This window comes from Brachyistius frenatus, unplaced genomic scaffold, assembly GCF_029030835.1.
Source record: "Brachyistius frenatus isolate BFR_SWC_R1_liver_20210118 unplaced genomic scaffold, ASM2903083v1 Contig_369, whole genome shotgun sequence".
NCBI classification, from domain to species: Eukaryota; Metazoa; Chordata; class Actinopteri; family Embiotocidae; genus Brachyistius; species Brachyistius frenatus.
The window spans coordinates 62,162-90,000 of NW_027210968.1; the positions used below are offsets into that span (position 1 = coordinate 62,162).

The 27,839-nt window shown below is 42.9% G+C and overlaps 1 protein-coding gene across 1 annotated transcript in view; it reads right to left on the reverse strand.

Annotated features, from left to right (window-relative positions):
* The window catches only part of LOC138636329 (neural-cadherin), a 136,887-nt gene that overhangs the window by 52,619 nt on the left and 56,429 nt on the right, over positions 1 to 27,839 (reverse strand). Inside the window, exons 3-11 of the mRNA XM_069724286.1 lie at positions 20,878 to 21,066; positions 17,079 to 17,304; positions 14,448 to 14,652; positions 9,336 to 9,447; positions 7,537 to 7,786; positions 6,812 to 6,954; positions 3,033 to 3,205; positions 2,763 to 2,931; positions 2,396 to 2,566 (exon numbers count right to left, since the gene is read on the reverse strand). Of these exons, the coding sequence (XP_069580387.1) occupies positions 2,396 to 2,566; positions 2,763 to 2,931; positions 3,033 to 3,205; positions 6,812 to 6,954; positions 7,537 to 7,786; positions 9,336 to 9,447; positions 14,448 to 14,652; positions 17,079 to 17,304; positions 20,878 to 21,066 (1,638 nt within the window). The remainder of the gene's footprint in view (positions 1 to 2,395; positions 2,567 to 2,762; positions 2,932 to 3,032; positions 3,206 to 6,811; positions 6,955 to 7,536; positions 7,787 to 9,335; positions 9,448 to 14,447; positions 14,653 to 17,078; positions 17,305 to 20,877; positions 21,067 to 27,839) is intronic.

Sequence of the window (27,839 nt, forward strand, 5' to 3'; positions counted from 1 at the left end):
CTGTATTTATAAATTTCGAAAATTAGACTAATTTCTATTGATTTTATTGATATTTTACTCAATTATTTATAGTTTTCCAAATGTATTCTCACTTGTTTGAAATATTTACCTATAATTGTTATAAATGGTTGCTCTGCTCTGGTTGAATGGTCTGACCTTATATAGCGCTTTATCACTTTAGCAAGAGCGACCATGCAAGATGCCTTCCATCAGGAGCAACTTAGGGTTCTGTGCCATGCCCAAAGACACTTCGGCATGTGAACGGGAGGACCCGGGGATCTAACCGCCAACCTTATGGTTGGCTGGTGACTCGCTCTACCATTTGAGCCACGGCCACCCAAGTCATTTTTTTTTGTGTGTGTTTGGTATATCGTTCCCAACCGATGCTTGGCCAGTTTAGTTGTGATTTCAAATATGTTCTGGACCCAAAAGTTGATTCACTTTCGGAACCAGAAAAATACCAGAGCCTGAAGTCGAAACCGTGACAACGCCATCAGTTGTAGTTTCTTTTTAAAGAGGGAAAAAGAATGGAAATAATCAAGAAACCATTTTACATAATTTACATACTTGCATCTATGTACTGTATGCATAATATCCCTCTCTGGCTCATGTAACTATATAAAATGCTAAAAGATTGCAGGTAACAAAGTATGATTTGTCATCTTTCTCGGTTCCGCAGCAAACAGCCCAGTTTTGGTTGTAGAAGCAGTATTAGCATTTCACAGGCATTTATTTACTTTTTATTCAACCTGTCAGAAAGTCTGCTTGCAAAATATACTTTCAATGTAGTACATCTTTATATATCGCAATATTTAAGAGTACTCTGGTATGTTGGGGAGGTTTGTGGTTTTCTTTTTGATGCACAGAAAAATACCAATATATTTTCAAGGAGTTTTAAACCTACTCTAAATTTAAATTACTTTTATGTTCACAGGCATCTGAAAGTTGTTTCTTCTGCCAGAGGCTCACTTTACAGTAAACAGGCTCCTCTGGAGGAGAAGAAAACTCAGCATATGTTACAGCTAATAGAAAGTAAAGAAGGAAAAAAAAAAAAAGGAGAGAAAACACCCGAGAGCTGCTGATCACGCCGTCCCTGAAGCCCAAAACCTTTTTCTCCGTGCTGCATGTGGATAAAGACTGTAAGATAAATAACAAGCAGACTAAACAAGAGCTGGTTTCTAGCTCATTTCATTCATCTGTGCAGGAAAACCCTCAACACACACACACACACACACACACACACACACACACACACACACACACACACACACACACACACACACACACACACACACACACACACACACACACACACACACACACACACACACACACACACACACACACACACACACACCAATGGTAAATGAATGCATGTCCCAGAAACATTTCAATCTGCCTGTTAAATAGTTAATGAGCCACACTGTGCGTTTCCCTAATCGGACGAGGAGAACTTCTGACACGACGCTTATCAAAACACATATTTGCACACATAGTAAACAAACACGGACCTGTGGGAGCCGGCAGCGAATATTTCATCAGTCTTAAGAGCTTTCCAGGATTACAAGGATGCAGATTGATGCGCGATGACAAACAGAAGGCTTCCACACTTCACCTGCTCCCTTCGAACTGAGGTTGACATTGAAACACATACAGGAGGGTTCGTGTGGAACAGCAAGTGGACAGATGGGAGCGTGGGCGACTCCAGAGGGGAAGAAACCTTTTAACCCCGAGTGTGTCACCACCTTGTCTTACACTTTCAGATATAGAAGATAGAATAAAATCCACCTGATGAGAGGCTGAGCTGAGGATCAGAGACAGAAAACTGCTTCTGGATCTCTAAACTGTAGTACTAAGTGTACAAATGGTAGTAAAGCTAGTATTACAGGTAGTAGAAGACGTAGTGGTAGTACTCGTACTCACAAGAGGTAGAAGTAATAGTAGTAGTGACTCTGATAGTAGTAGCAATGCTAGTACTCCCACAGGTAGTAGTACTAGTTATAGTAGTGTTACCAGGAGCAGTACTCACACTGGTAGTAGTACTACAAGTAGTAGCGGTAGTAATAGCAGTACTGAGACTAGTAGTAGCAGTAGTAATAGTAGTACTCACACTGGTAGTAGTAGTAATAGTAGTACTCACACTGGTTGTAGTAGTAATAGTAGTACTCACACTGGTAGAAGCAGTAATAGTAGTAATAGTAGTACTCACAATAGTAAAAGTATGAGTACGAGTAGTAGTAATAGTAGTACTCACACTGGTAGTAGTAGTAACAGTAGTACTCACACTGGTAGAAGCAGTAATAGTAGTAATAGTAGTACTCACACTGGTAGAAGTAGTAGTAGTAGTAATAGTAGTACTCACGCTGGTAGAAGTAGTAGTTATAGTAGTACTCACATTGGTAGCGGCTGTTCTCAAACTTGGGGTCGTTGTCGTTCTGATCTGAGATCAGCACCGTGATCTGACAGATTCCGATCAGCGGCTCTTCGGCCTGATCGGTGGCCGTCACCGACAGCGTGAACTCCCTCTGACGCTCCCGGTCAAAACTCACCGCCGTGGTGATCACACCTGACGAATGCAGGGCGCACGTTACCATGGCAACGGCTGCACTTAGCATCTGTACTTGTTTATCTAACTGTAAAGATTTCCTGACCCCATCCAATAGCTACGGTGGACTTTTCACTGCAGATGACATTTCTCACGCAAGTGTTTTAAAAAAAAAAATGTAAGTAGTATTGATATTGAGTGCTTCTCTGGAACCTACCAGTGTCGGGATCAATGTCAAACCCGGAAGACACTCCGTCTCGGTGCATGATGCCGTATTTGACCTCTCCGTTGACCCCCATGTCGGCGTCATGGGCCTGGACGCGCAGGACTAAGGTCCCCGGTGGCAGGTTCTCCAGAACCGCTGCGTTCAGACTGTAGTTCTGACACTGAGACCACAAACAGCACAGTCAGGGAACCGAACACGCGCGTGTGTGTGTGTGTTTTTTTAATAACTGTACTCATAATAAAACACGATAAATTCAGTCACCTCCTGGAACATCGGCTTGTTGTTGTTGATGTCGTTGATTCCCACGATGACCTGCGCTGAGCTGCTGAGCGGGTACGGTCCACCTGACGCGTTGTCATCGGTGGCGGTGATGTTGAGGACGTACTGCGGGCCCCTCAGCTGTGGAGGCGGACTCCGCCGCAGCTTAATGATGCCTGCGCACACAGACATGCGTAAACAGCAGAGCAAACGGAAATAAGTCGATCTACCCAAGTACTGCACTTGGGAACAAGAACATGTACTTTTACTTGAGAATTTACATTCTATGCCGCTTCTTATGTTTACAGCAAAAATGATACTTTAAAAACAAATTATTTATTTAATTAACCCAAAAAATGTCACAGTAATTACTTGTGCACTTAAGCAGTGTATTAACAACGGATTTCCATCTCTAATGCCTCTTAGTTTACACTTGTTGTTTTGATATTGAATAGCTTTGTGATCCACCCAAGCGGCAACCAGCAGTGACGTCTCCCATAGGTTTGTGAACGGCCGTTATGAAGCCTCGAGTTCGGATTTTGCCCGGCGCCATTTTGCTAGTCCCGATCGCTTTGGAGCCGGAAGTGACCATATTTGGACAAACTGAGGGGGAGCGTGCGGTTGATCTGACCCGACGATACTACACCACGCCAACCGATAGCTGAAACCTGATTCCACCACAGGCCTGTCAATCAAACAGACACGCCCCCCCCCAAAAAACAACAACAACAACAACACTCTTTTTGAGGCTTAGTTTATAATTAATGACGGGATTATTTTCAGATGGACCGCTAGAAAAGTAATTAAGACAAGTCAATCATTTGGTAAAAAAAAGATACATCAGTAAACAGTGAAAAACGGGTTATATTATGTTCAGTTTATCATCAAAGACCAAGAAAACCAGAAACTCTTTTTAAAAGTATCACAATTGTCATTTGACAAAAAGTATAAAATTTCAGCTCTCTATGTGAAGTTGAGCTTTTCCTGTCGGAGTTTCACTGCCTCATCGTCCAAAATGGCAAGTATAAATAACAACTGACACGTGGAGCTTAAAGACAATGCAGATGAAAGCTGCGTTGTGATGTCGGCTGATCTGTGGGTCACCAACAGCAGCGACTGTCGGCACACAAAAAAAAACCTCCATATTATTCTAACATAGGCCAAAAACAAATGTCATAGTTTTTTCTGCGCTAACAATCGCTTCCACATTAACATAACAGAGCAGCGGAGCAAACAAACAAACAAATAAGCAGCTTTGGTAGCAACATGAATAGAGACACGGAGGCTGGGAGGGAGCGAACACATCTACATGAAAATACTTCACAACGCTTTGAAGTGACAAAGCAGAACAGCCGAGCAAGCCAAAGGCCATCTGCTGCTGGAGTGTGTGTGTGTGTGTGTGTGTGTGTGTGTGTGTGTGTGTGTGTGTGTGTGTGTGTGTGTGTGTGTGTGTGTGTGTGTGTGTCTGTATGTGCGTGTGTGTGTGAGTGAGTCTTAATATATCATTTATGTGCAAATGTTCATGTTTATATCTGTTTGTTGATGGACACGTGTGTGTGTGTGTGTGTGTGTGTGTGTGTGTGTGTGTGTGTGTGTGTGTGTGTGTGTGTGTGTGTGTGTGTGTGTGTGTGTGTGTGTGTGTGTGTGTGTGTGTGTGTGTGTGTGTGTGTGTGTGTGTGTGTGTGTGTGTGTGTGGCAGAGCAGTGGAGCAGGGCATGCTGGGTGATAAGAGAGAGAGAGAGAGAGAGAGAGAGAGAGAGAGAGAGAGAGACAGACACACACACATGCAAAGATAAACATGCAAAACATGACTGAACATCACAATGCTGCACGTGAACTTTATCTTAAAGAAGTCTTTCTCTGACTGACACACACACACACACACACACACACACACACACACACACACACACACACACACACACACACACACACACACACACACACACACACACACACACACACACACACACACAAACTTTCTATTTTTGTGAGGACATTCATTGACATAATGCGTTCTGTAGCCCCGCGCCCTGACCCCAACATAAACCAATATTTTCTTCTTTTTTTTTTTTTTTTATATAAATGCATGTATAACAACATAAAAGCCACTAAATAGAAATAAAACAGATGCGACAAGAGAGGTCATCCAAACACACAACACAAGACATACAGAAACACTAAGAAATGCAATACGATTTAAAACTATAATAGAAAATAAAAAACACACAAGACGACAGAGCATTCATAAATCAGTGGACATTACAAAAGCAAAGAAATATGAAATAATAAACTTTGCTTTAAATTTTTTATCATACATCATGAATTAAACATGATGACAATTTCTTTTTACATTTTTGATTGGATCACAAATTCATGAAAATGTGACGTATTAGTCCTTATCTGGTCACCTCGATGTCCATCTACAGACTAAAAGATGAGAATGTGTGTGCAACGGTTTTCCGGAAAGGTAAGGTGGGCGCTTGTTTCGTGCACCTCTACATGAGCTGCATCCCACATTCTTGGTCCTATTCTCGCACATGAAACAATAGGTCTTTACTTTTTCATGTAGTTCAGCCAAACACAATTAACAGAGCAGCTCTTCTTCCTGTTGTTGCGCTTTCTAGTGCGCATGTCGAAGGTGTCTCCATACATGCATACCTGCAGATCGAAGTATGTAACCGTGAATCGGTCTTCAACCAGCGGCCAAAATGTCCTCAATTCTAATTGGTCCTCACAAAGACAGACGCACAAATAATTAAATGAGTCACCCACCGAGGAACACAGAGGAGATGATGAACTGTTTGTGTGTGTGAGTTGTAGTGATTATGAATATGTGTGTATTCATGTTCTTTTTATTTATGCATTTGTGTGTTCGTGTGTGTCTTCCAGGGGGTTCACTGGCCTCGTTAATGCTACCGAGCTTGAGCCCCAAATACTCATTGCCATGGCAACAACCGCTTGACTGTGTGTGTGTGTGTGTGTGTGTGTGTGTGTGTGTGTGTGTGTGTGTGTGTGTGTGTGTGTGTGTGTGTGTGTGTGATCTGCATGGTGCAGTGGTCTGAATGCAGCTGAGTGTGTGCATGTGTGTGAAAGTGATTGTATTGTTTGTGTGTGTCAGAGCTATCTGTGTGCTAACAAACATGTCGCTGATCATTTGTGGGTTTTTGTCCTCTTAGAAGCAGAGCAGGATGCTGATGTTGGTCCACATCAGGATATCTCCACAACAACTAGTTAGAGGAACATGACATTTACTGATCATATCCATTATATATTTTAATGATCTTTTCTAATGAACCTTCACAGGAAACTTTTAGCTTTTTTTTTATATTTATTTTTTTAATTTTTTTTTTTTTTTTAGCTCATTTTCTCTTTTCTAGTCTTTGTACTGATATGAAGCTAATTTGTCGTTGTGCTTTGTGTTCTGACTTTTAGCTGCTGTATTAATGAACCATTAGCATTAATGCATAGATATATAAATCCACATAATACACACTTTCTTCACGAGTGATTCATTAACTCGAAGCAGCAGCTCAACATTAATTAGCTTCAACATTAGTTACTCTTTTTGTGCCGCCTCAAGTAAAGTCGTCATCATACTGAGAGGTTAAACTAATTACTTCAAAGCTATAAAGATTCTCGTCTTTAATGTAATCAGCAAAATGCTACTTGATGCAAAAAAATACCTGCGTCCAGTCTGATTGCAGCCTTGTGTTGTGTTTATATGAAAAATGATTTTTTTTTTTTTTTTTAATTGTGTGCAGCCATCGACTCTCCCTCACCTTTCTGGTTGTCCAGCAGGAAGTTGCTGTCCTCGTTGCCGCCGGTGATGGCGTAGGAGACGGCATCTCCGTCCGGGTCGTTGGCGTGGACGATGGCGACCAGCGTGTCCGGACCGGCATCCTCACTGAGGAAGGTCTTATAACTGACAGAGAGAACGAGAGAGAGAGAGAGAAATGACTAATCATGACTGTGTATAACTGAAACTTGGTTGAAGCGAAAAGTTTAAAAAGTAAAGAAAGATATTAATTAAAACGAAAGAGGAGAAGGAGACAAATAGAGAAAGAGAGAAGAGGTTAAAAAGACATATGAAAAGGGCAACTAAGTGCAAAACGGGAGCAAAGAGGAGAAAACAAGATAAGAAATATTTAATACAAACTAATGCCAAAGTGAGGAGGAAGTGCAATAAAAGAAACTCCAAAGTGTGAAGCAGACAGACAGAGCAGTGAGAGGAGAGGTGAAGATGAAGTGAAAACAGATGGAGGAGAACAGCGAGATTAAAAATAGATTTTGAATTAAAAACAATCTTAATTAGCAGACTGACTCTGTGGGCGAGAGACCCAGACAAGCGACAGGAGCGAGGCAGAGAGAGAGAGAGAGAGAGACAGAGAGAAGCTGACTGCTGATGTTCGTTATTAAACAGAAGTCAAATTAACGATGCAAAAGGTGATAAAGAGTCGTAAAGGAAGTTGCTGGGAAAGTGGAAAAAAATTACAAAGACTCCTACACGCTCTGGGAGAAGATTGGCGCCTCGTCGTTGCTATTGGCGACGCGGATGCGGACGGAGGCGGTCCCGGTGCGCGGAGGCGTCCCCGCATCCACGGCGACCACGACGAACTCGTAGATGTGGTTAGGCCGCTCGTAGTCCAGGCGCCGCGCGGGGCTGACCACGCCCCCCGACGTGATGTCAAAGTCACCGCTGGGAATGAAGTAAGAGAGCTCCGAGTTCACGCCGGAGTCACAGTCCCGGGCAAGAACTGAGGTGAGGAGGGGGGAGAGGTGGAAGGGGGGGGGGTATGGGAGGGAGGGAGAGGAAGATGGGTGAGTAAATGGGGGGGTGTTTAGGTTAATAACAAGAAGAAGGAAAAAAGGAGGGAAAGAGGGGGAAAAAAAGAGGAAGGGAAAAGAGATAAGGTCGACGAAGAGGAAAAAGGGGAAGAGGTAGGAAGGGGGAAAGATATATAGGTGATAGATATGGGGGAGAGGGACAGAGGTGGGAAATGAGAGGAGGAATAAGAAAAAGGGAGGAAGGCGAAAAGAAAAAGTAAAGTATGAGACAATGGAAAGGACAGGAAGAGGAAGGGAGAGGAGGAGAAGGAGGGAAGAGGAGAGAGAACGAGCCAGAGTTGAGGAGGAGTTGAGGAGGACAAGGGGGAGAGAGGTGAGGTAGGAAAGAAGGGGATCGAGAAAGAAAAGGAGAACGAAAAAGAGAGAAGGAGAAGTGCAAAGGAGGATGAAACAACAGAGACAAAAACAAGAAGAAGGAGCAGAGAGGTGAGATGGGGAAGGAGGAAGGAGAGGACAACCAGGGTGGGGGGGTTACGTGGGGGTGGGAGGGGGCAGGTGAGTATGGAGGGATGGAGATAAATGTTGAAGTGTGATGAGATGAAGAAGAGAGGAAAAAACAAAGAAGAGATATCGAAGAGCAGAATCGGGGCAAGGAAATGAACGAGGTGGAGGAAGGAAGGAAAAAAAAAAAGTAGAGAAGAAGTGGGCAACAAATGGAGAGAGGAAGAGACCAGAGACAGAAGAGGAATAAGTACAATACAAATAAATACATTAGTTTGTACACTTTGAATGCATGTATGAATGTGTGTGCTTGTATTATGTATCTGTATTCTATCTTTGTGAGGACCAATTGGTGTCTTGGGCCTTGAGGACATTTCTTTGGAAAGCGAAGACATCGTGGCCGGTTATCACTTCAGGACAGATTTTCAAAGAGCTGTTTGAGGATTCAGACTTGGTTTTCGGGCTCAGGTTTAGGGTAAAGGGCCCGCTAAGGCAATATGTCAACACGAGTCCCCAGAAAGATAGAAGTACAAATATGTGTGTGTGTGTGTGTTAGTATGTGTTGCTGGCTGTATGCCTAATAAGAGCAAAGCCTCGCTGAAGTTAGACTGTTTGATCTCCACCAGTCACCAGCAGCTATGACAGATGGCTCTGACACACATATATACACACACGCACACGCGCACCCACACACACGCACACACACGCGCACGCGCACACACACACACACACACACACACACACACACACACACACACACACACACACACACACACACACACACACACACACAATATACAAGTATAACCACAGGTGTGATGTGCTTGTGTTGTGTTCACTGACGGAGGGCAAATACTTTACCACAAGCTGCTCCACAGATCAGTGTGTGTGTGTGTGTGTGTACGCGTACGTGTGTGTGTGTGTGTGTGTGTGTGTGTGTGTGTGTGTGTGTGTGTGTGTGTGTGTGTGTGTGTGTGTGTGTGTGTGTGTGTGTGTGTGTGTGTGTGTGTGTGTTACCTTGCAGCAGTGAGGTTCCAGGTGCGATGCTCTCAGGTATGTTGTCTCTGGTGTAGATGGAGTGGAGGAACTCCGGTGTGCAGTCATTCTCATCCGTTATATGGACAACCACCTGCAGGGAGCATCTCACTGTTATCATCTGCTATTTTTACACAGCGGGTTTAGATTCAGTGTGATCGAGCAGCAGTGAACAGGTGAGTTACTTCATCACGGGGAAGAGGTCAAAAGGTCGTCTACGTTAAAGCTTTGCAAAAAAAATAAATAAAAAAAATGACTGAACGTTTTATTTCCGTAATATTTAGGTCACATGTACAAACACCGTTTAATAACTGGTGCAGTCGTTAAATATGGAGCAAGTTGTGACATTATACTGAGTATATTATACAGTATGAAAAGTATTTAGCCTAAAATACAAACTCTGAATGATGATCGTATTTATTGAAGCGCGTGGAAAAATAAACGTCTCGTTGAACTTCACTGTTGCGCCACCTTCAGCAGCAACAACTGTTTCAGGTGCTGTCACGTCTCAGAGGAGTTCAGGTCCGGACTTTGACGAGGCCACTACAAAACTTGAGCTCTATTTGTTTTCAGACCTTCAGAGGTGTTCTTGCTTTTACGATTTGGGATCATATGACCAAGGCTAACTGAGTTTGGCCAAATCAGCATCTATGATAGAGAAGTTTTACACCCAAACCTGTAAATTTCAATTGAATAACCTGAGTAATTAGATTTTTTTTTCATGCAGGTAAATTACATCTGTAAAAGGTCCATTTTGACAACATTGCCTCTGTACAACTGCAATTTTTCTTTGGAAGAGCCAGAGTTAATTGTTTTGATAAAAACTTTTCAACAAAAACAAAATAAAACATTTAAAACGAAAACTATGCTAAAAAAGTGAAGTGAAACTAATTGGCAATGTAAATGTGGCTGAATGGAGAAATAAATAATAATCATCGTATTTTAATTAAATCTCTTCCCTGGAAGTTGCTTTAACTACTTAACAGCTGCCCTAATGAGCAGCTTCTTTGAATTCATTCTCCTCTCGTACTGATACCAAAACAACTAGGACAAAACACAAAAGCATGTGGGCCAGAACACTGACACTTTTAAAAGATAAGCTAATGTTAACTTAATAACATTAGTCTGAGTTGAAATGTTTTGGTCTTATGCAAATTAGAAATCAGTTTTGCATCGTTTTCAGACATTTTTCAGCTCGTCTCAAGCTAAACCCAGAGAGTGACGAGATCAGAAATCCACCCCAGATTGATAATAACACTGACAATAAGCTGTGGAAATATGTTGTGGTCCAAAGAACTAGGTTTGGAAGTTTTGGTGTGACATAAGTTGGAGAAACTTTGGCTTTCGTAAATCGATGTTCCTGTTCTCCAAAATAATTCATGCAAACGTTATGAAGACAAATGTCTCCTGCTGGAGGAGAGAAACCCATTTCCATCCTGTCTCTTTCCCTCCTTTAAACCTCCTAAATCCTGAGCCTCTGCGTCGTAGCCTCTCCCTCGTTCCCGTCCAGTTCACCCACTATCCCGAGCTGCTGGAGCTCAAACCAAAAATGCTATTTTCCATTCCCATAAAGCCTGATTTAACTGGTGAGGCTGCAGACGCGACCACCTGAGCACATATTTCCTCCGCAGTCCCGAAACTTCGACACACCACCTGTTCGGTAATAACAGCGGGGCAGCGGAGGGGCACGCCGAGAGGATTTAGATGCACGGCTGTTTCTGCAAACACGCGCTGAATATTTAGAAGATTCAGGTGTAAACAGTAAGAAAATGGGTTATTATTTTCACTTCAGACCCAACATCTATGTTCTCGGCCAGAGAATTCTCCATATAAAAGATTCATACAAGAGGAAGAAGCAAACAAACACCTTTTTTTTAACCACAAAGACAAAAAAAAGTAGAAGCGCAAATTGCCTTCGGTATGGTGGTGCGAACAGTAATCACCTGACAATAGGAATTACCTGCAGTACAATCAGCTGCTTTCATTGCCTGCAGCTCATGATTTGTTCGATTTTTTTTCTTTCTTCTGACAAGAAAAAGTTTTATTTATCAAAAGATTTCAAAATGTTTCCTCTTGAGAAGGAACGGGGGGCATCGTGCATTTTATAAAACACACACGTCACCATTTTGTTTGAGAGACCCAGAAAAAAAGACCACTGTGGCAGTGAAATCTGCCAATAAACAGATTTGATAAGGGATTCATATAAAATGCTATAACATCACCGTCATGATTAACATTTGGTCTTTGGCTTCTTTCTAATTGTTATTTGAAAGTAATAAAGACACATATTAAAAAGTATTTCTTCTATTTTGATCACTCAACTCAGGATTTGTCGGTCGAGTAGCAGTGTTGACGTGACACTTGCGTAACAGTGATCCGGTCCCTACTCTGGTATTTGACCCGTTTTTTGCACTCGCTGTTTTGGGGTCTTTTTCTGCCTGTTTCCATTGATTCCTGATTATATTCCTCTATTTAATGCTGAATAAGTTCTCATGTAAACATCACATAACCATGGCCAACGGCTTGAATTGAAGAAAACACGCATAAATGACTCAAATGAGTTATCTACATAAACATAATACAACATTTTCTTAAGAAAAGTACTTCATTAATAGATTTGCACTTTTTTCTGGTTTACTGTGAACCTACAAAAATCTGAATGATAAAATTCTTTAAATTGAACATTTCCTGGTTTCTACACTTCTTGTCCACATGTGGAACAAATTTCTGCTTGATATGTAAAGAGATTAAAGCTTTGATGTCCACATGATACACTCAGATGTACAAAATAATAAAAGCAAAAGAGGGACTGGAAGACCTTTATGAATTACAAACCAAGAGTAGCCTATAAATTTCTAATTTAACAAATCTGTAGCTTATAAATTGCCCATAATTATGGACATATTTGCATGATACAGACCTTAGTTGTAGTTAAGTGGCAACTTGTATCACATGTAAACCAATTGCAGATGCTACACGCCAGAGTGCTACAGAAAGGGTTAAATAAAATATACATAGACAGATAGATAGTAACGCTGCTCAAACTACTGAACAAATCTGTTAGAGATGTTCATATGTTCAATTTTAGTAGTTACCAGTCAGCCAGTTAGCAGTATTTTCCATGTGCACGGTATACAAGATGCATATTATTTCCCAGTTTTGGCCAGAAAAACTCACTTATCACCTTATGAAATTGTCATTATAAACTTGTTAATAAACACCTGCCTACAGATGTCATCTATATCAATCTTCAACATCATCACGTTACCCATGAGTGTTTGCTGTACAGGTGGCTATTTTAAGTGTGTGATTTAAGATATGTGGGCGTGCGGCACCGCAGCCTTTGGTTGGAATTTACTAATTAATTTCCCCCATAAGGTGTGCTTGTGATTAGCTGAATAATTTGCAGCTCAATAACCGTCAGAAGAATTATCTCTGGCTTGACAGGAAGTGTCGGTGCGAAGCTGCTCGACGGAACGACGGAGCGAGGCTGACTTCATGCTGACGGTTTGTAAATGTCCGATAAAGCCGAAGGCTACAGAAACTGCGGAAGCTACAGTGAGATGTACTATTAGCACTGCTGAAGAGGCTGCTTTCTACACACACACACACACACACACACACACACACACACACACACACGCACGCACACACACACACGCGCGCGCGCGCACGCATACATGCAGGGCTTTCGGAGTGAATTAGCCAGCCAAGCTTATAGAGCAGCAGTGGCCTTTGGGGGGACGGTGGTAGTTTAGCAGCGATTCTCTGTCTGTCTCAACCATCTGGACACGAAGAGCAGGTGATAATGGATTCTTCTTGGTGTGCGTGTATGTGTGAGTACATTAATGTGAACAGATGTATGTGTTGTGTAAAGTCTTCAGAGCTTACCATGAGAATAGGAGTCAGGATTGAGCAGCCAGGTTTCTACACTTAGCACTTTTGTACTGAGGGCGTGTGAATGTTTGCGTGTGTGTGTGTGTGTGTGTGTGTGTGTGTGTGTGTGTGTGTGTGTGTGTGTGTGTGTGTGTGTGTGTGTGTGTGTGTGTGTGTGTGTGTGTGTGTGTGTGTGTGTGTGTGTGTGTGTGTGTTGTATGTTTCCCCCACATTTAATCGCTAATGCTGCCAACTGTGGTACAAACTCCAGCGAAGGATCCTGCAGCTCAAACTCCTGATCCCACTCCAATCAGATGTGATCACGGAGGCTTTCTGAACGCAGCTTTGAACTGGTGAGTTTTCATCACGGGAGCGTCACCGGGCGCCCAGCGGTATGTTTTCATTTTTTAAAATTTAGTCTAAGCAGAATAAACAGTAAACGAAACGGTTGCATCACAGCGTCTCATTCAGCGGCAGCACTTTCTCTCATTTGAAATTAATGAGCTTTCATCCGAGAGCCTCGTGTTTAACATTCGAGGGTTAACTCCCCCCCCCCAAATGTTTTCCAATCTGTGTGATGACGAGTCGGGCAAACTGTTAATGTGGATTTTCCCCCCCCCCCCACCAGTTGACCAGGAGAGGAGGGGCTGGGATAACACTCACAAGGCTGTGCTGACCTTCCATTTCACACCGTAATACTCCGATGACCGTCACGTGACCTGAAGGGCTCAAGTATATCATCGATGTGCGAACAACACTTTAAATATGCCCACCACTCTCCAGCAGCCGGTGATGAATTATTTCCAAACTCTCTGCAACATCTAAAGAGTTATTGCATTTATGCGGATCGAAAAGCTCCACGACAGCTGCTGTTGCGCACAAACAAAGCGGAGCACCACGACGTTATCGGAGCACACAGGAGCCATAACCTTTGTGAGTAAATACTCAAAATCATCACCTGATTTATGCAATATTTCATATGATCAGTTTCGTTTTCTCTGCGGCATCTGTGGGCCCATTGCTGAGTCTGACAGGCAATCGAATAGGAAAGGAGAGTCCCAAAGCGCAGGAAGCATCTCCGCTCGTAGCCTATTTCTTTTTCCAATACTGGTAATAAGCACTTGTGCGCGATATAATACATTTTAATACCACAGCATACCCTGATACTATACCGCTGCAACCTTTAGTGAGTACGTGTTTGTGTGTTGGGCAGTGTACCTCTGTCACGCCGCTGAGCCCGGTGTCGGGTTCGGAGGCTCGGACCTGCAGGGAGTGGAGGTTGTGGCCGCTCTCGTAGTCGACAGTCCGGGTGAGGCTGAGCGCGCCGCTCTCCTGGTTGATGCTGAACAGATTCCCGGGATTCACCAGCAGCATGTAGGATAGATTCTTCTTCTGGAAGGAGACGGCCTGAGCCACAGCGACTCTGCACGGACAAACACACGCACAGAGAAGCAGGAGTTAGAGGGGGGACAGTGTCCCAAAATCCGTCAACATTTTAAAATTAGAGATCACAGTTTTCTTCCTTAATTCCATCCACCGTGCATCCAGTCGTCTTTCACGTGTCTAGTGTTATTTTCTAGTACATGAGAGATATAGTGACATGGAAACATGGGAATTATACTTCTGTCGCAGTGACTTGAATGTAATATTATTAATCTTCTCATATTATTTTCTTTGGTTCCATTTCTGTTCTCATCATCTTGCACTGTGTTAAAGCACCTCCAGTGTCTTTTGTATGAAATGTGCTAAAGAGTATAAATAAACTTGGCTTGGCTTGCCCGCAGTGTAAACATGGCCACAGGTCAGTAGAAAGCTGCTCTACATTTCTGTTTCCAAACAGACTTATAAAGTGAAGAGGAGCTGTGACGTGCTGGTCAGGCTCCAGAGCTGCATTTAAAGTCTGAAGCCTTCATGGATTATTCTGAACTCAGAGACCATCGCAACCTGCCTAATCAATTTGATTAAAACACACACACACACACACATACACAATGAGAATCATCCACACGTGAGGACGTAAAAACACATAAAAGGGACATAATGGAAGCAGGGACACACACAGATGCACCACACACACTGCTCACAGGGTGGCATGGATACTTGGATATTAATACAATGTGCTTTGCGCCAGCAGCCCAGAGGGATTTGAACACACGCACACGCGCACGCACACACACACACACACACACACACACACACACACACACACACACACACACACACACACACACACACACACACACACACACACACACACACACACACACACACACACACACACACACACACACACACACACACACAAACTCCCCTTCATGTTTATCCAGACCTCGCTTTTAATAAATATTTGAATTTGTCACACTTTCAAATTCTCAGCCTCAGGCCACGCTCATACATCTGGGTCCTCTTCATCCCAACCCTCCCACCCCGTCTTTCTCCTCATCATCCCTCCATCCTCTTCTTCTTCTCCTCCCTCTTCCTCGCTTCTGTCGTCCCTCCACCTCGTCCTCCTCCTCCTCCTCCTTCTCTTCTTTTGTCTCGCTCTACAGGGCTCATCTTTTCACGCATCATATGACATGCAAAGCCAAGGAGCCGGCTGAGAGAAAACACACGCGCCCGCACAGACACACACACACACACACACACACACACACACACACACACACACACACACACACACACACACACACACACACACACACACACACACAAATGCCATTTCCACACTCAGTTTCTGAGTCAGTGGGATGTAAATGATGTTTCTGTAAATATGGACGACAGACACACAAACAGACACTTGTGCTAATAAACTCTACTAACACTACTAACACAAGACATAATATTGCATTTACTGATAACACAACCGTTTACAAAACCCTAACAGTACTATTAATTAATACACAAAAGACAAACAAACAATGAACTAATTCTTAATGTGTTGTAAAATACAGAACAAGAAACTGTACAAAGTATTTACTGAGTTGTACTATATATATATATATATATATATAATATATAATATATACCATAAACTATAATGGTTCGAGTATAAACTGTAAACATTATGGTCTGGACCTAAAAAACATGAGAAGTGATACAAATACTGTTAATAGTAAAGTATGTTTTGGGTTTTAAGGTGAGAAATTTGAATCACATCGGACCAACTAAACAAAAGCAGAATTGTCACAACCTGAAGACAGAACGTTTTGGACTTCATCTTAAAAAAATTTAAAGCGTGTTTGGGTTTTAAGAGTTGGATTCATGGATGTTCACCCTTTAAAACAACACAATCCACTTGCCAAACGATAGGATTGAACAATCCTGCAAAACTCTGTATTACATCCAATTATGACAGTTATTTAACTAATTACTCGTGAATCATTGACAAAAAGTTATGATTTTATGTTTGAAGACTGACTGAGGTGGAAAAAGATCCGGGTTCACAGGAGGTTGTTGTTTTCTAACCGTCAAAACCCACTAAAGGCAAAAACATTTGCTGCAGCAATATGTTTTCTGTCCATTTTGTCGGAAATGATTATGATTCTCTCATCTTTGGTTGCCCTTGCTTGAAGTGCAGCCCCATAATAAAAGACATTTCTGTAAGATGTCAACTCACTTAAAGAACTTAAAACATCTGCTGCTAACGTCTTGGTGCCAGATATGACAGAGCACCTTCAGAGGTCTTGTAGAGTCCATATATTTGTGGGATCGAGCTGTTTTTTTGTGCCATGTGAAGGACCAGCAGCATATTAGGCAGGTGGTCGTACATCACAGGGCATACAGTACCTTCTTAGTTGGTCTGGAACCACACACGTCATAATATAGGAGGTAAGAGATTGTGAGACTCACGGTTGGCCGACAGGTGTGTTCTCCGGTACATTCAGGGAGTAGGTGGAGTTAGTGAACTGCGGTGGTCTGTAGCCGGCGAGGATAGCCACAGTGGTCGGTGCGCCTTTACGACCGTGCCCATCCACTGCCTGCACCCGCAGCAGGTACTCCTTACTGGGGGTCAGAGGTCGTCCCGTTGTCCTGATCTCACCGGAGCGACGGTCCACCTCGAAGCAATCCTCACCACCTTCATGGTGAGGGAGGAGAGGAATGAAGAGTTTTAATAAAAGTTAGGGTGACACCTTTGTTAATTAGTCTGAAGATTATTACTTGTCAAATATTCTGATGAAAACAAACATTGTAGAAATGTTTATTTCTGTTGCTCTTTTGCAGACTGAAAATGTAACTTCGTATGATGAAAAAAAAAGAAGCAGAATAGTGTTTCTTCTAAAATGTTGCCGTCAGAAAACGTGTTCAACCATTTAAATGAGTATCTGTTTAAGTAAATGAACCAATGGGAGCTCCATCTAAGTGTTGAGGCGGTCATCAAGAGGCAACCAGCAGTGATGTCCTCTATTGGTTTGTGAAATGCCGTTTGGAAACCTGAAGTTCGGCATTTTGGGTAACCGTATTTGGACGAGCTGGGGAGGAAGATCTGACTGAGAACCCGAGGACATCTATACTGGAAACCTGACTGCACCCAAGGCATGTCAATCAAACCAGGGACGTCCCAACGCACACCTCTCTTTAAGGCCTAATATCTACTTAATTATGTAATTATTTTCAGAAGAACCACCACAACACTGATCAGAGGGAGTGGATTTAGCCAATGACAAGATAAGGACTTGTGGAAAAACTTGACTGAATTTGTATTTTATGCGAGAATTTGACGCTTTTTGAATGGGAGTCTTTGGGAGCCAGAGGTTTTTTGGAGACAGCCCGTAGTGGCCCTCAGTGGTATTGCACTTTTATTCACTTCTGCGTTGGCGTGGTAAATTTGTATATACAGTTTGTGGTGAACATGTAAACAAGTATCAGTTAGCCTTTTAACTTTTCCATGAGGCTATAATCTATAAACTAGACATGGACGGATGGACAGAGTAGAGTCACAGCTGTCCAATTATAAGAAACCAAATAAGGCAAATTGAGGCTGGAGGGATGCTGTGTGTGTGTGTGTGTGTGTGTGTGTGTGTGTGTGTGTGTGTGTGTGTGTGTGTGTGTGTGTGTGTGTGTGTGTGTGTGTGTGTGTGTGTGTGTGTGTGTGTGTGTGTGTGAGCTGGTTAACACTCTTTGAAGACTCAGAAGAGTGGATTCATTTTCACCCATGTCCCCGACGGGTGACGAGAGAGAGAGAGAGAGAGAGAGAGAGAGAGAGAGAGAGAGAGAGAGAGAGAGAGAGAGAGAGAGAGGGAGGGAGGGAGGAAAGAGCATTAGATTGGAGGGGAAAAAGAGACAGAGGGAAAGCAGGAGAAAAGCAGTGATGGAAAGATGGAAAGGAAAAGAAGAAGAAGAAAAGGTCGTGAGGCAAAAAGAGAAGAGAGTGAGTAAGAAGTGAGATAACAAAGATATGGGGAGGTGAACGGAGGATGGAAGGAAGGGAAGGAAAGCGAGAAGAGAAAGAAAAACAGCAATATGAAAAGATATGTGAGCAGAAGACGAAGAAGGAATGATGAAAGGAAGAAGTGGGGAAGTAAGGATGGATGGATAAGAAGAGGGATTAAGGCAGAGAAAAATCCCCAGCTGTTGACCAGAGGGTTTTGAACCAACAGCTGCATCCAACCTGCCAATCATCTCCTCCCGCTCTATTTGTGGAGATTCTTTCGGACACGAGTTTGTCTGAGTCTCACTGAAAAGAGTTCCTGTTTGTTGGTGCAGGTGGGATTTCAGTATTAAAACTTTTCAAGGTCTCTTTTATTGTCTCACTTGAACAACATTTTAAATTAAATTTAGAGGCAAACGATCTTATTCTCTTTTTTTGTGAGAGTAAGACAGGAATCTCACTGATTAAAAGGATACATCTTACCTTATGTACAACTGACCAGTTGAAACCTACAAATACCGGACAAACCAGACACCAAAGTCGATTCAACTAACTTGCACAGATATTTTAGTCTTTGACAGTCTGGAGGGATCATGAACCTCACAACATTAAGTTGTAGAGTCAATGATTGAAAAACCACTGGAATTCTGGACATAGAAGACCCTGAAAATTCTGCAAAAATAGAAAATGCTGCATGTTCTCGCATATAAACAAACATGGAGAGCGAGTTTGGGTGATGGAGATGTGTGTAAGACTGTAGAGGCTAAAGAGGGAACCGGAAACAAAAGCTAACTTTAGGTAAAGCTGTCGTCCATGGCCGACACACAACAACTAAAGGGGTGGGTGACTGATGTCTTTATGAGGACGTCTCAGTCCCATCAGGAAATACATATATAATCGTATCTCTGCTTTAAGGACTGAGGTCATAACGTCCAATCATACATGACATTATGGCTGTAAAGACTTTTTACAAAACCCCTTTTCTTTATTGTGACTCCATCATTTTGTAAAAATGAAAAGACTTTTGTTCCTTCTTTAGTAATGTGTGCCAACTAGTATAATAAAGATGAATGCAGAAGCTTTTCTAGAAACAAAACTATTTCATAACTTTCCTTACAGCATTGTGAAAGCACAGTGATTTGGACGCGCAGACTTTTTCAGGAAGCATTTTTCCTCAACTGTAAAAAACAAACTGAATTTAACATCTAACTGGTAAAATGCTATTAATGCCACTAACTGTGTCACACACTGTGCGTATATATTTTCATATTGGCATGAAGTTCAAATCTGTTTTTAATATAAATTATTGGATTATTCGTTGGTACACATGTAGTCACATTACGCCAAAGGGAAGTCAGAAGCTTTTAATATGAAAGCATTAGAAATTAGCTCTCAAAATATCTCCTCTACTCCTTCATCCTCCATCCTCCTCCTTTTCAGCTAAAAAAAAAAAAAAAAATTAAAAAAAAAAAAAAATCCACAGCCACCGGCGCCCATCCACCCACCCGTCAACTCTCCCACTCGCTGCCTCTCCAGAGACTTTTCTATTATTCCCGAATCTGGGAGCTTTCTTTGCCCTAGGGAGCGATTAACAGCGCAGCTCCATGCCATTTATGCGCGTTTTTCTCTCCCTCTCCCACTTTACGATAATTGAAATTCAACAAGTCAAATTTTATTTATAAATCGCTCCTTTGAACAAAACAGGTTTGTCACAGAGTGCTCGGCAGAGCAGCAGCGGACCTAATTACAGATATAGGCAGGAGATAAGAGCCGGAGCAAACAGATAGAAGGGTTCAGGAAAAATCGACTGGAAAAAGAGGGAGGTTTCACTGTGGTAGGTACTAACAAAATTGACGGATTGCGTAAATAACCGAAAAGTGAGTTGAATTTGGATTTCAAAGAACTTTTGCAGTGTTTTGAACTTCATTTTTCAAGACTGAAGGTTTTTATATATGTATTTATCTCAGGGCTTCTATTCCGAGGGCTGTGAGCACTCTGTGCTTATAATGCACAGGCTACTTACTGGACATAAGTATGTGGACACTAGAGCTGTTTATGTAATGGTTGAGCATTATTCAAAAAACAATTAAGATTTCCCTTCATTAAAACCAAGGTGCGTAAACCAGGGAAAAAAACAAAAACAAAGATAAGGGCATCCGCATACTTTTGACCGTGCAGCTTTAATCATTATATGCTTCATAATCATGTTCATATAGCTCTTAATGCATAAATGAAAAGTAAAAATACAACAGTCAAATTAAACATAACTAAAACACTCACCATCCAACAGGAGGAACTGGGCTTGTCCCGGCGTACCGTCTCGTTGCCGAGCCGACAGTCGGTAAACGATGGAGCCGGGTGTGGCGTCGGGGCCGATGGCGCACAGGTAGGGCGAAGGAAACATCGCCCACTGCAGGTCAGCCTGACTGGGCATGCTCAGAGTCAACCTGCACAGGTACCACTCTTCACCTGGAGCCGAGAAGAAGAGGAGAATTACCGATCACGTGTCTTAAAAATGAGATTATCATGGCGCACCTGGGAACATTGCTGTCTGCTGTCAGCTCGTGCACAACCGGTTCACCGGCGGCCAGCTGCTGCTGGAAATACCCGGAAGGACCCGACTTCAACTGCGCCACGAAACCAAAACTCAGACGACAAGAGGCTAAAAAGTTTTGCAGAACTGAGGAGGTGAAGGTACTACTTTGTGTACTATTGACAATTTTAGCCTCGATTCCTCCTTTTATAGGTCATCCTTTTTTTTTTTTTTTTAAAGACGTAGTAGCACAGCACTTCACAGCAGAATGAGGTTTTAAACTGCGTGCATCAATGTTTTTCCGCTTTTTTTATTTGAACGCTGCTTTACAAAAATCTATAGATTTGCGTATTTGAGTTGCCGTTTCCGCGCCGTAACCATCTGCTACTGTTGTCTCGGCTTTGCAGCCGCGAAGCTTGTTAGCTAAACCAGCTCCACTCCTTCAGACGCGCGGCGGGGAAAAACCTCGTAGCTCTCAGCCAAAGGGGACGAGGTGACATTTCTCTACAAACATCTGTGGTTTTTTTTTTTTTTTTTTTCTTCTTCTTCTTCTTCTTCTCGCGTTTCATCGCCGCCTCGTTGCTGGAAAAGACAAAGAGCGAAGGAGTGACGGGGAGGAAGAGAGAGAGAGAGAAAAAGAAACGAAGTGGCTCCACCAAAATAAAACAACAAAACTTTCAGAAGATCACACAGCCGCACGCAGCGGGCGCTCTCGTTCGCCCAGTCAAAAATACACACGGATGTACACGCCGCACACGTATGTTTGTCTGCATTTACGACTCGACTCTCTTTCTTTATGTTGTTTTTTTTTCTTTTTTTTCCCCGCGTCGTCTGGTTCTGAGGAGGGATTTGTTCGGTTTGAAGGTGCTCCGGCATCTCGCTGTTGTTTTGGCTTCTGTGTTGTTTCACAGCGACGAAGGAGACAACAGCCCGAACAAGAGGAAACTTCATTTCAGAGAGACCAAAGAAGAAGAAGAAGAAGAGAGGGTGGGTGGGTGGGTGGGGGGAGGAGGAGGAAGAGGAGCAGGAGGAGGTGAAAACAAAACAGCGTCTACCTCTGTTTCTGTCTTTTTATATCATCTCTGAGGGTCTGTCAACAAAACTGAGCGCGAGAGAGGGAGGGAGAGGAGACGGGGAAGAGGAAGAGGAAGGGGAAGAGGAAGAGGGCAAGGCGAGAGCTGAAGAAGCAGAAAAGATAGAAGCAAGAGAGGAGGAGGAGGAGGAGGAGGAGGAGGGAAATGAAGGCAAACTGAAGGAGAAGAAAAAGGAGGTGTATGGGTAGGAGGAAGATGAGAAGGAGCAACGAGGTTATGAATGAAGGAGTTAACCAATGAGAGAAAAGAACGAGAGACCGGTCGCAGTTTGCGTGAAATAATTACACCCCTTCGTGGAGCTGTAACCCCGAGAAACCTCAAGACACAGACACGATGCACGTATTTTTAGACTCGGTGCGAGGTGCACTTTTATCTCTGAGCCTCCATCACAAATAAACGTCCACAAATCGGCTTAGAGTCCCAGAGAAAAGACGCCGCCTGTGACTCCGGGGCTCGAGAACACATCCCGGTTTTAAAGTTTTTCTTCAGTGTCAAACTAATCCAGTGAGAACTCTTGTCGGCGCATTCATAACAGCTAATTTGGCGTGCTGTCAAATTTGTGCCAATTAGCCAAAATGTCAACAAAAATCAGCTTAAAAACACGAGGCCATCGTCGCAGCCCGGGGCGCTACCCATCGTCTGCGTGACAGCAGAAATCTTCACGTTTACGTTCCGCAAAGGATTATGGGAAATGTAGTTAAAAAAAAAAAAAAAAAAAAAGTACAAATAAAAGTTGCTCTTCGGTAGCCTACTTTTGGCGTCTCCGTATACTTTTTAAACATTACTAACGCTAAGAATCTCCCATCATCATGATTTTAATACATCCGGGGAAAAAAAAAAAAAAAGAAGAAAAAAATGCAGACAAACTGTCCTTAACATGTATAATATCATATTATATTATATGCAAATGAATGCCATTTCTGAGAAGGCTTTCTTAATGTGAAAATTATAATATATGCTACACGAGCTAATACATGCATGCAGGGACTCTACTGAACGCCTGGAAACAAAGAGAGAAACAAATGAGCAACTAAAAAAAAAAAAAAAGGTTAAGAGGAGGAGGATGAGGTGATAATGAAGAAGAAGAAGAAGAAGAAGCCTTCCAGCTCAGCGCTCCTCCGTCTTCTTCTACGTCGCCGGTCGTCAGTAAGCGCCACAAAATCCTGAATAATCACATCTATTTCTGTCTGTTGTTTTACATATGCTGCGCTGCGGGGCGCGTATGAAAGTGAAATGAAATCCGTCCCATTATCATGATAAACATCAACATGTTCAGATGCGGCGCCAGCGGTCAGCACATGTGTCAACCCAGGCAAAAAAAAATACAAAAAAATAATAATAATAATAATAAAAACTCCACCCGTCTGTATGGGAACACACACATCCAGGAAGGGGAGGGAGGAAGCAGAGCTGTCAGCTGGACAAAATGTATCCGTCGTACCTCCAGGCAGACAAAAGGTCACTGACATCAGAATAATGACATTTAATTAATGCTGTGTTAGGATACAGTAAGGAGTCTGAGCGGAGTTCCTCTACCTCTGGTTCTTCAGCACGAGCGTTACTGAGCTGAACGCAAATTAAATGTTAAAAAGTGGGGGTCGTAAGGGATTTAAGGACGAGGCATTTAAGCGTTCACACCAGCAGACGGAGAGCGTGCTGGACTCCGCGTTACAGAATGACTCTGCTATATTGAGAGTGTTGCATCGTGGGTGGTCGAAGGTTATTTTGACGAGTCGTGTAATGTGTTTTGCTGCTTTCCTGATGACTGACAACAAGTCAAAAGGGTCTCCCACCATCTTTACAGCAGACAAAGGACAGGCAGCGAATCGTCTGTCAGGCGGCCAAGACTGTCACAGGATGTCACGACGAGGAGCTCAATGAGATCTGACTGCCAGGGAAAATAATTTTGACTGCTTGAAAAGGATGACAGAAGACTAGAGAATGGGACTGAGGAACAGAAAGAATCAGCTGCCATGCATTTGGGCAAACAACACCAACATGGGATATACCATGGAGGCATTTTATGTTTCATTTTAAGAGGCTTCAAAGATGAACACGGCATAATTGTCGAACGGGGAATTTTTCTCAAAAGACGGAGGAATAAAGTGTCTTAGAACAAAAACACTTTGACTGTCTTTTAGTGCAGATTTTTTTTTTTTTTTTTTTGATTTTATACACTTTATTAATCCCCGAGGGGAAATTTCTTCACTACAGCAGGGGGGCTCTCAGGGGGGAGATGCTGCAGCAGGCTGCCACGACCGCGGCGCCAGGTAACCTGACCTGAAGTGCATGTTTTTGGATGATGGGAGGAAGCCGGAGAACCCGGAGAGAACCCACGCAAGCACAGGGAGAACATGCAAACTCCGCACAGAGCAAATTCTATGAGCTAATGGCTGTGATGTAACGATCACAGTCGTGCTCCCCAGAGGATGAACCTTTCTGGTTTGGTATGGAGAATGTCAAGATTGACTTTAAACACTACTTTAACCAAAACCCCAATCTCTCCTCAACCTTAATCAATGTGCTTTTGCTGCCTAAACCACAGACGGGAGCCTCCTTGAATTCAGGCTTGTGAGTCCAGCTGTTTGTCCGCGTACCATTTACCTTGACCACTTGGATGCAATTCATAACAACAAATAAATAATAATAAAATCCAGAGAGCAAGTATGTTGCACCTAAACGTAAGCGGGAAAACAATTGAGTTGTGTCGAGATGTAATTTCTAGAACACCCGGATGCCAGAGGATGAAGCCTTTTGACCTAATGACCCATTGACCTCTACTCTGGCACCACCCTAAGGTAAGCGCCGTAACGAATAAACAACACGAAAATGCAAAATACTCTTGTGCGAGCATTGTGCGTCAAAACTAATCACACCAGCAATGCAAAAAAAATAAAAAATGAAGAATTCAACATCATCCAGTGACGAAAATCTTTTTCTGCTCCTCCTCACTCGACAAAAGAAGCGGAGATTTCGGTTTGTTAGTCAGATCTGCTGCGACACAGCTGCCTGCTTACTACCAACTCTCTGCGATGTTACTTTGTCATTGAGATTGTTGTCTTTCAAATGTTTGACGCCCTTTGTCATAAAACACTGGATGACTGGAGACACACACAATCAAAAATGTCATTAGGAGTTGTGATGTGGTGTCAGCTCCGCTTCCAAACAATGACGTCCTTGCAAAACAAAAGTCACTTTTTCAGCACACAATATTTGTATTCTGTGTGAAAATACTCAATAACTAAATTTGAAACAGTATATTGACCTGTGAATGAATGCATGAAAAAACGCCCCCCCCCCCCCCAGTGTGTAAATACCTTATTGCTGTAAGAACAGCTCAATGTACCTACATGTTGTTTGTGCTGTAGTTCATTAGACTGTATTCATGGGCCTGTGTTGCCGACCATCAAATTTGGGGGATTTTTTTTTTGTAGTTGTTGTTATTTTTAGTTTTCCCACATTAAACTGCAATAAGTTGTCATCCTGTGAGGGATCTGTTGTCTGTTCTCTCGCCCCGCCCGGCTGAAGAACAGAGTTCAGCCTCTGTCAAATGCAGCGCTCCATCGTATCCTTCCACTCTGCCTCCTCAGCACAGGAAATGCGGCTCGCAGCCTGAACGGCGTCCTGATCCCCGGTGCGAACCGCTGAGCTCGGGACAGAACTCAATGAACACATGCATGCATGCATACAAAAAAATGCAGAGGAACGCCCGGCTCAGGGCGGCAGCCGGCCCGGAGCGAGGAAGAGGAGTGGAAAACGGAGACGGGCCGAGAACCTGAACGCTTAGCAGTCATTTCCACACAGGGATGGATGTGTTCGTCCTCTCAAGCATGACATCATTTTTCTAGGTTCATCCACATCTCGGCCCGGCACGAAGTGAGTGTGAAACAATGTCCAGACCTTTAAGTGAGTTTCTGTCTTTATTTCTGTTTTGTCAGCTTTTAGTTAGCTATGCATTTTTTATTCGCCGCGGTGATTCTGACAACTCTCCAGGCAGGTTTGGATGTATTTCCGTTTTTTCTGGACTGTTTAACCAGTTGAGAACACACGAAAAAACATCTGAAAATGAGCTTCATTTTGTTCTGCTCGGCTTTTCATCCATTACTAATTTCATCCCTCCGCTTCCAACCATAACCCCCCTGTGTTTTAGGGTAATTTTCCTCTCATCGGTTGGATTAAATTTTCACTGGCAATGAACTGCACCACAGTTGTTTTTTTTGTGTTAGAGCAGTGAGTTACTTTACTGAACTGCGAAGTAAAGAAATGGACTTCAGTGTCATTGATCTTACCTGAAGAAACAAACTGAACTGAAGGAGGAAATACTCTCTAAACAAGCCAGCTGTCAACTTCAATGAAGAGGCTGCATTTAAAATATCAACAGACACTTTGGTATCTCTCATTCAGTCTCTCATGGTCCAAATATTTTCTTATTCCAACTGATGGCTGAAAAGAGTGGAAACCGCCCACACAGATGAACTTTAGCCAGCAGCAGTGAAATCTAAATCAGTGAATTTTAACCATAGACTGGGCATATAAAACTGGGCGTAGCTTCCGGCTCTGAAAAATGAGGCCAATGCGGAAGTGCCTTTAGCTGCGATACCACCGAGGGCCACTAGAGGTTTGCTCCAAAAAGTCTCCGGCTCTATTGACTCCCATTCAACTAGTCTCATAAAATTCTCAGTTATTTCATGTTGCAAGCTAAAGTCGCACCTCCTTATTAGTTTTCTGGCGGTCCATATGAAAATAATCCTGTCATTTATTATAAAATAAGCTTTAAAAAGCCGTGTTTTTGGAGGCGTGTCGGTTTGGTCGACAGGCCTGCGGTGCGGTCAGGTTACGGCTATCGGTGAGCGAGACGTAGTATCGCCGGGTTTCCAATCAGATCGAGTCGGATTTAACGTTACTATCTGTTACTATGTTACAGTAACTAGTGGAGACAATGGGCTAAACTCAAACTGCAGTTAACTAAAATCTCTGCTCATGTGCAACATCTAAATATTTAACCACTGTGCTTCTAAATATGAGGCTGATATTTGCTGGATCAAACAGTCCCAGAGGGGCGACAGGATCAGCCTTAGCATTCAAAGGGGCTGGGGGGGGGGGGGGGGAGGGGGAGTAGAGGGGAGGGGGAAAGAGAGTGGCGCCTGCCAAATGCATAGAGGCACCAACCGTCATTCATGTGCCAAGACGATAAGATACTCCACGATAACACAAACAAGAAAAAAATATTTTCGACCAAGTAAAGTTGAAATACAGTACAGCAGTGTTGCGATGCAGGAAGTCCCAGCTGGACGTCACCGCAGAGAAACCGGGAGAGCTGATGTTTGCAGGAGAGATGCCACACTTTTATTTTATTTTATTTTTAAATCTGTTTCTCTAAATTCCCTCTCCTCCATCCTCCTACTGTCATCTCCACTACTGCGCCTCTCGTATACATGTAGGTCCCTGCCGAACAGCTGTCACATTGCTGTATGTTGGTTTCATGCGAACCCCATGTTTGCCACGATGCATTTCTCCCCCAGTCCTATTTTGAGAAAGAAGTTTTCTACAGGAACATTTTAATGTACATCGAGTATATATTATGTATATATTATGTATATATATATACATATATA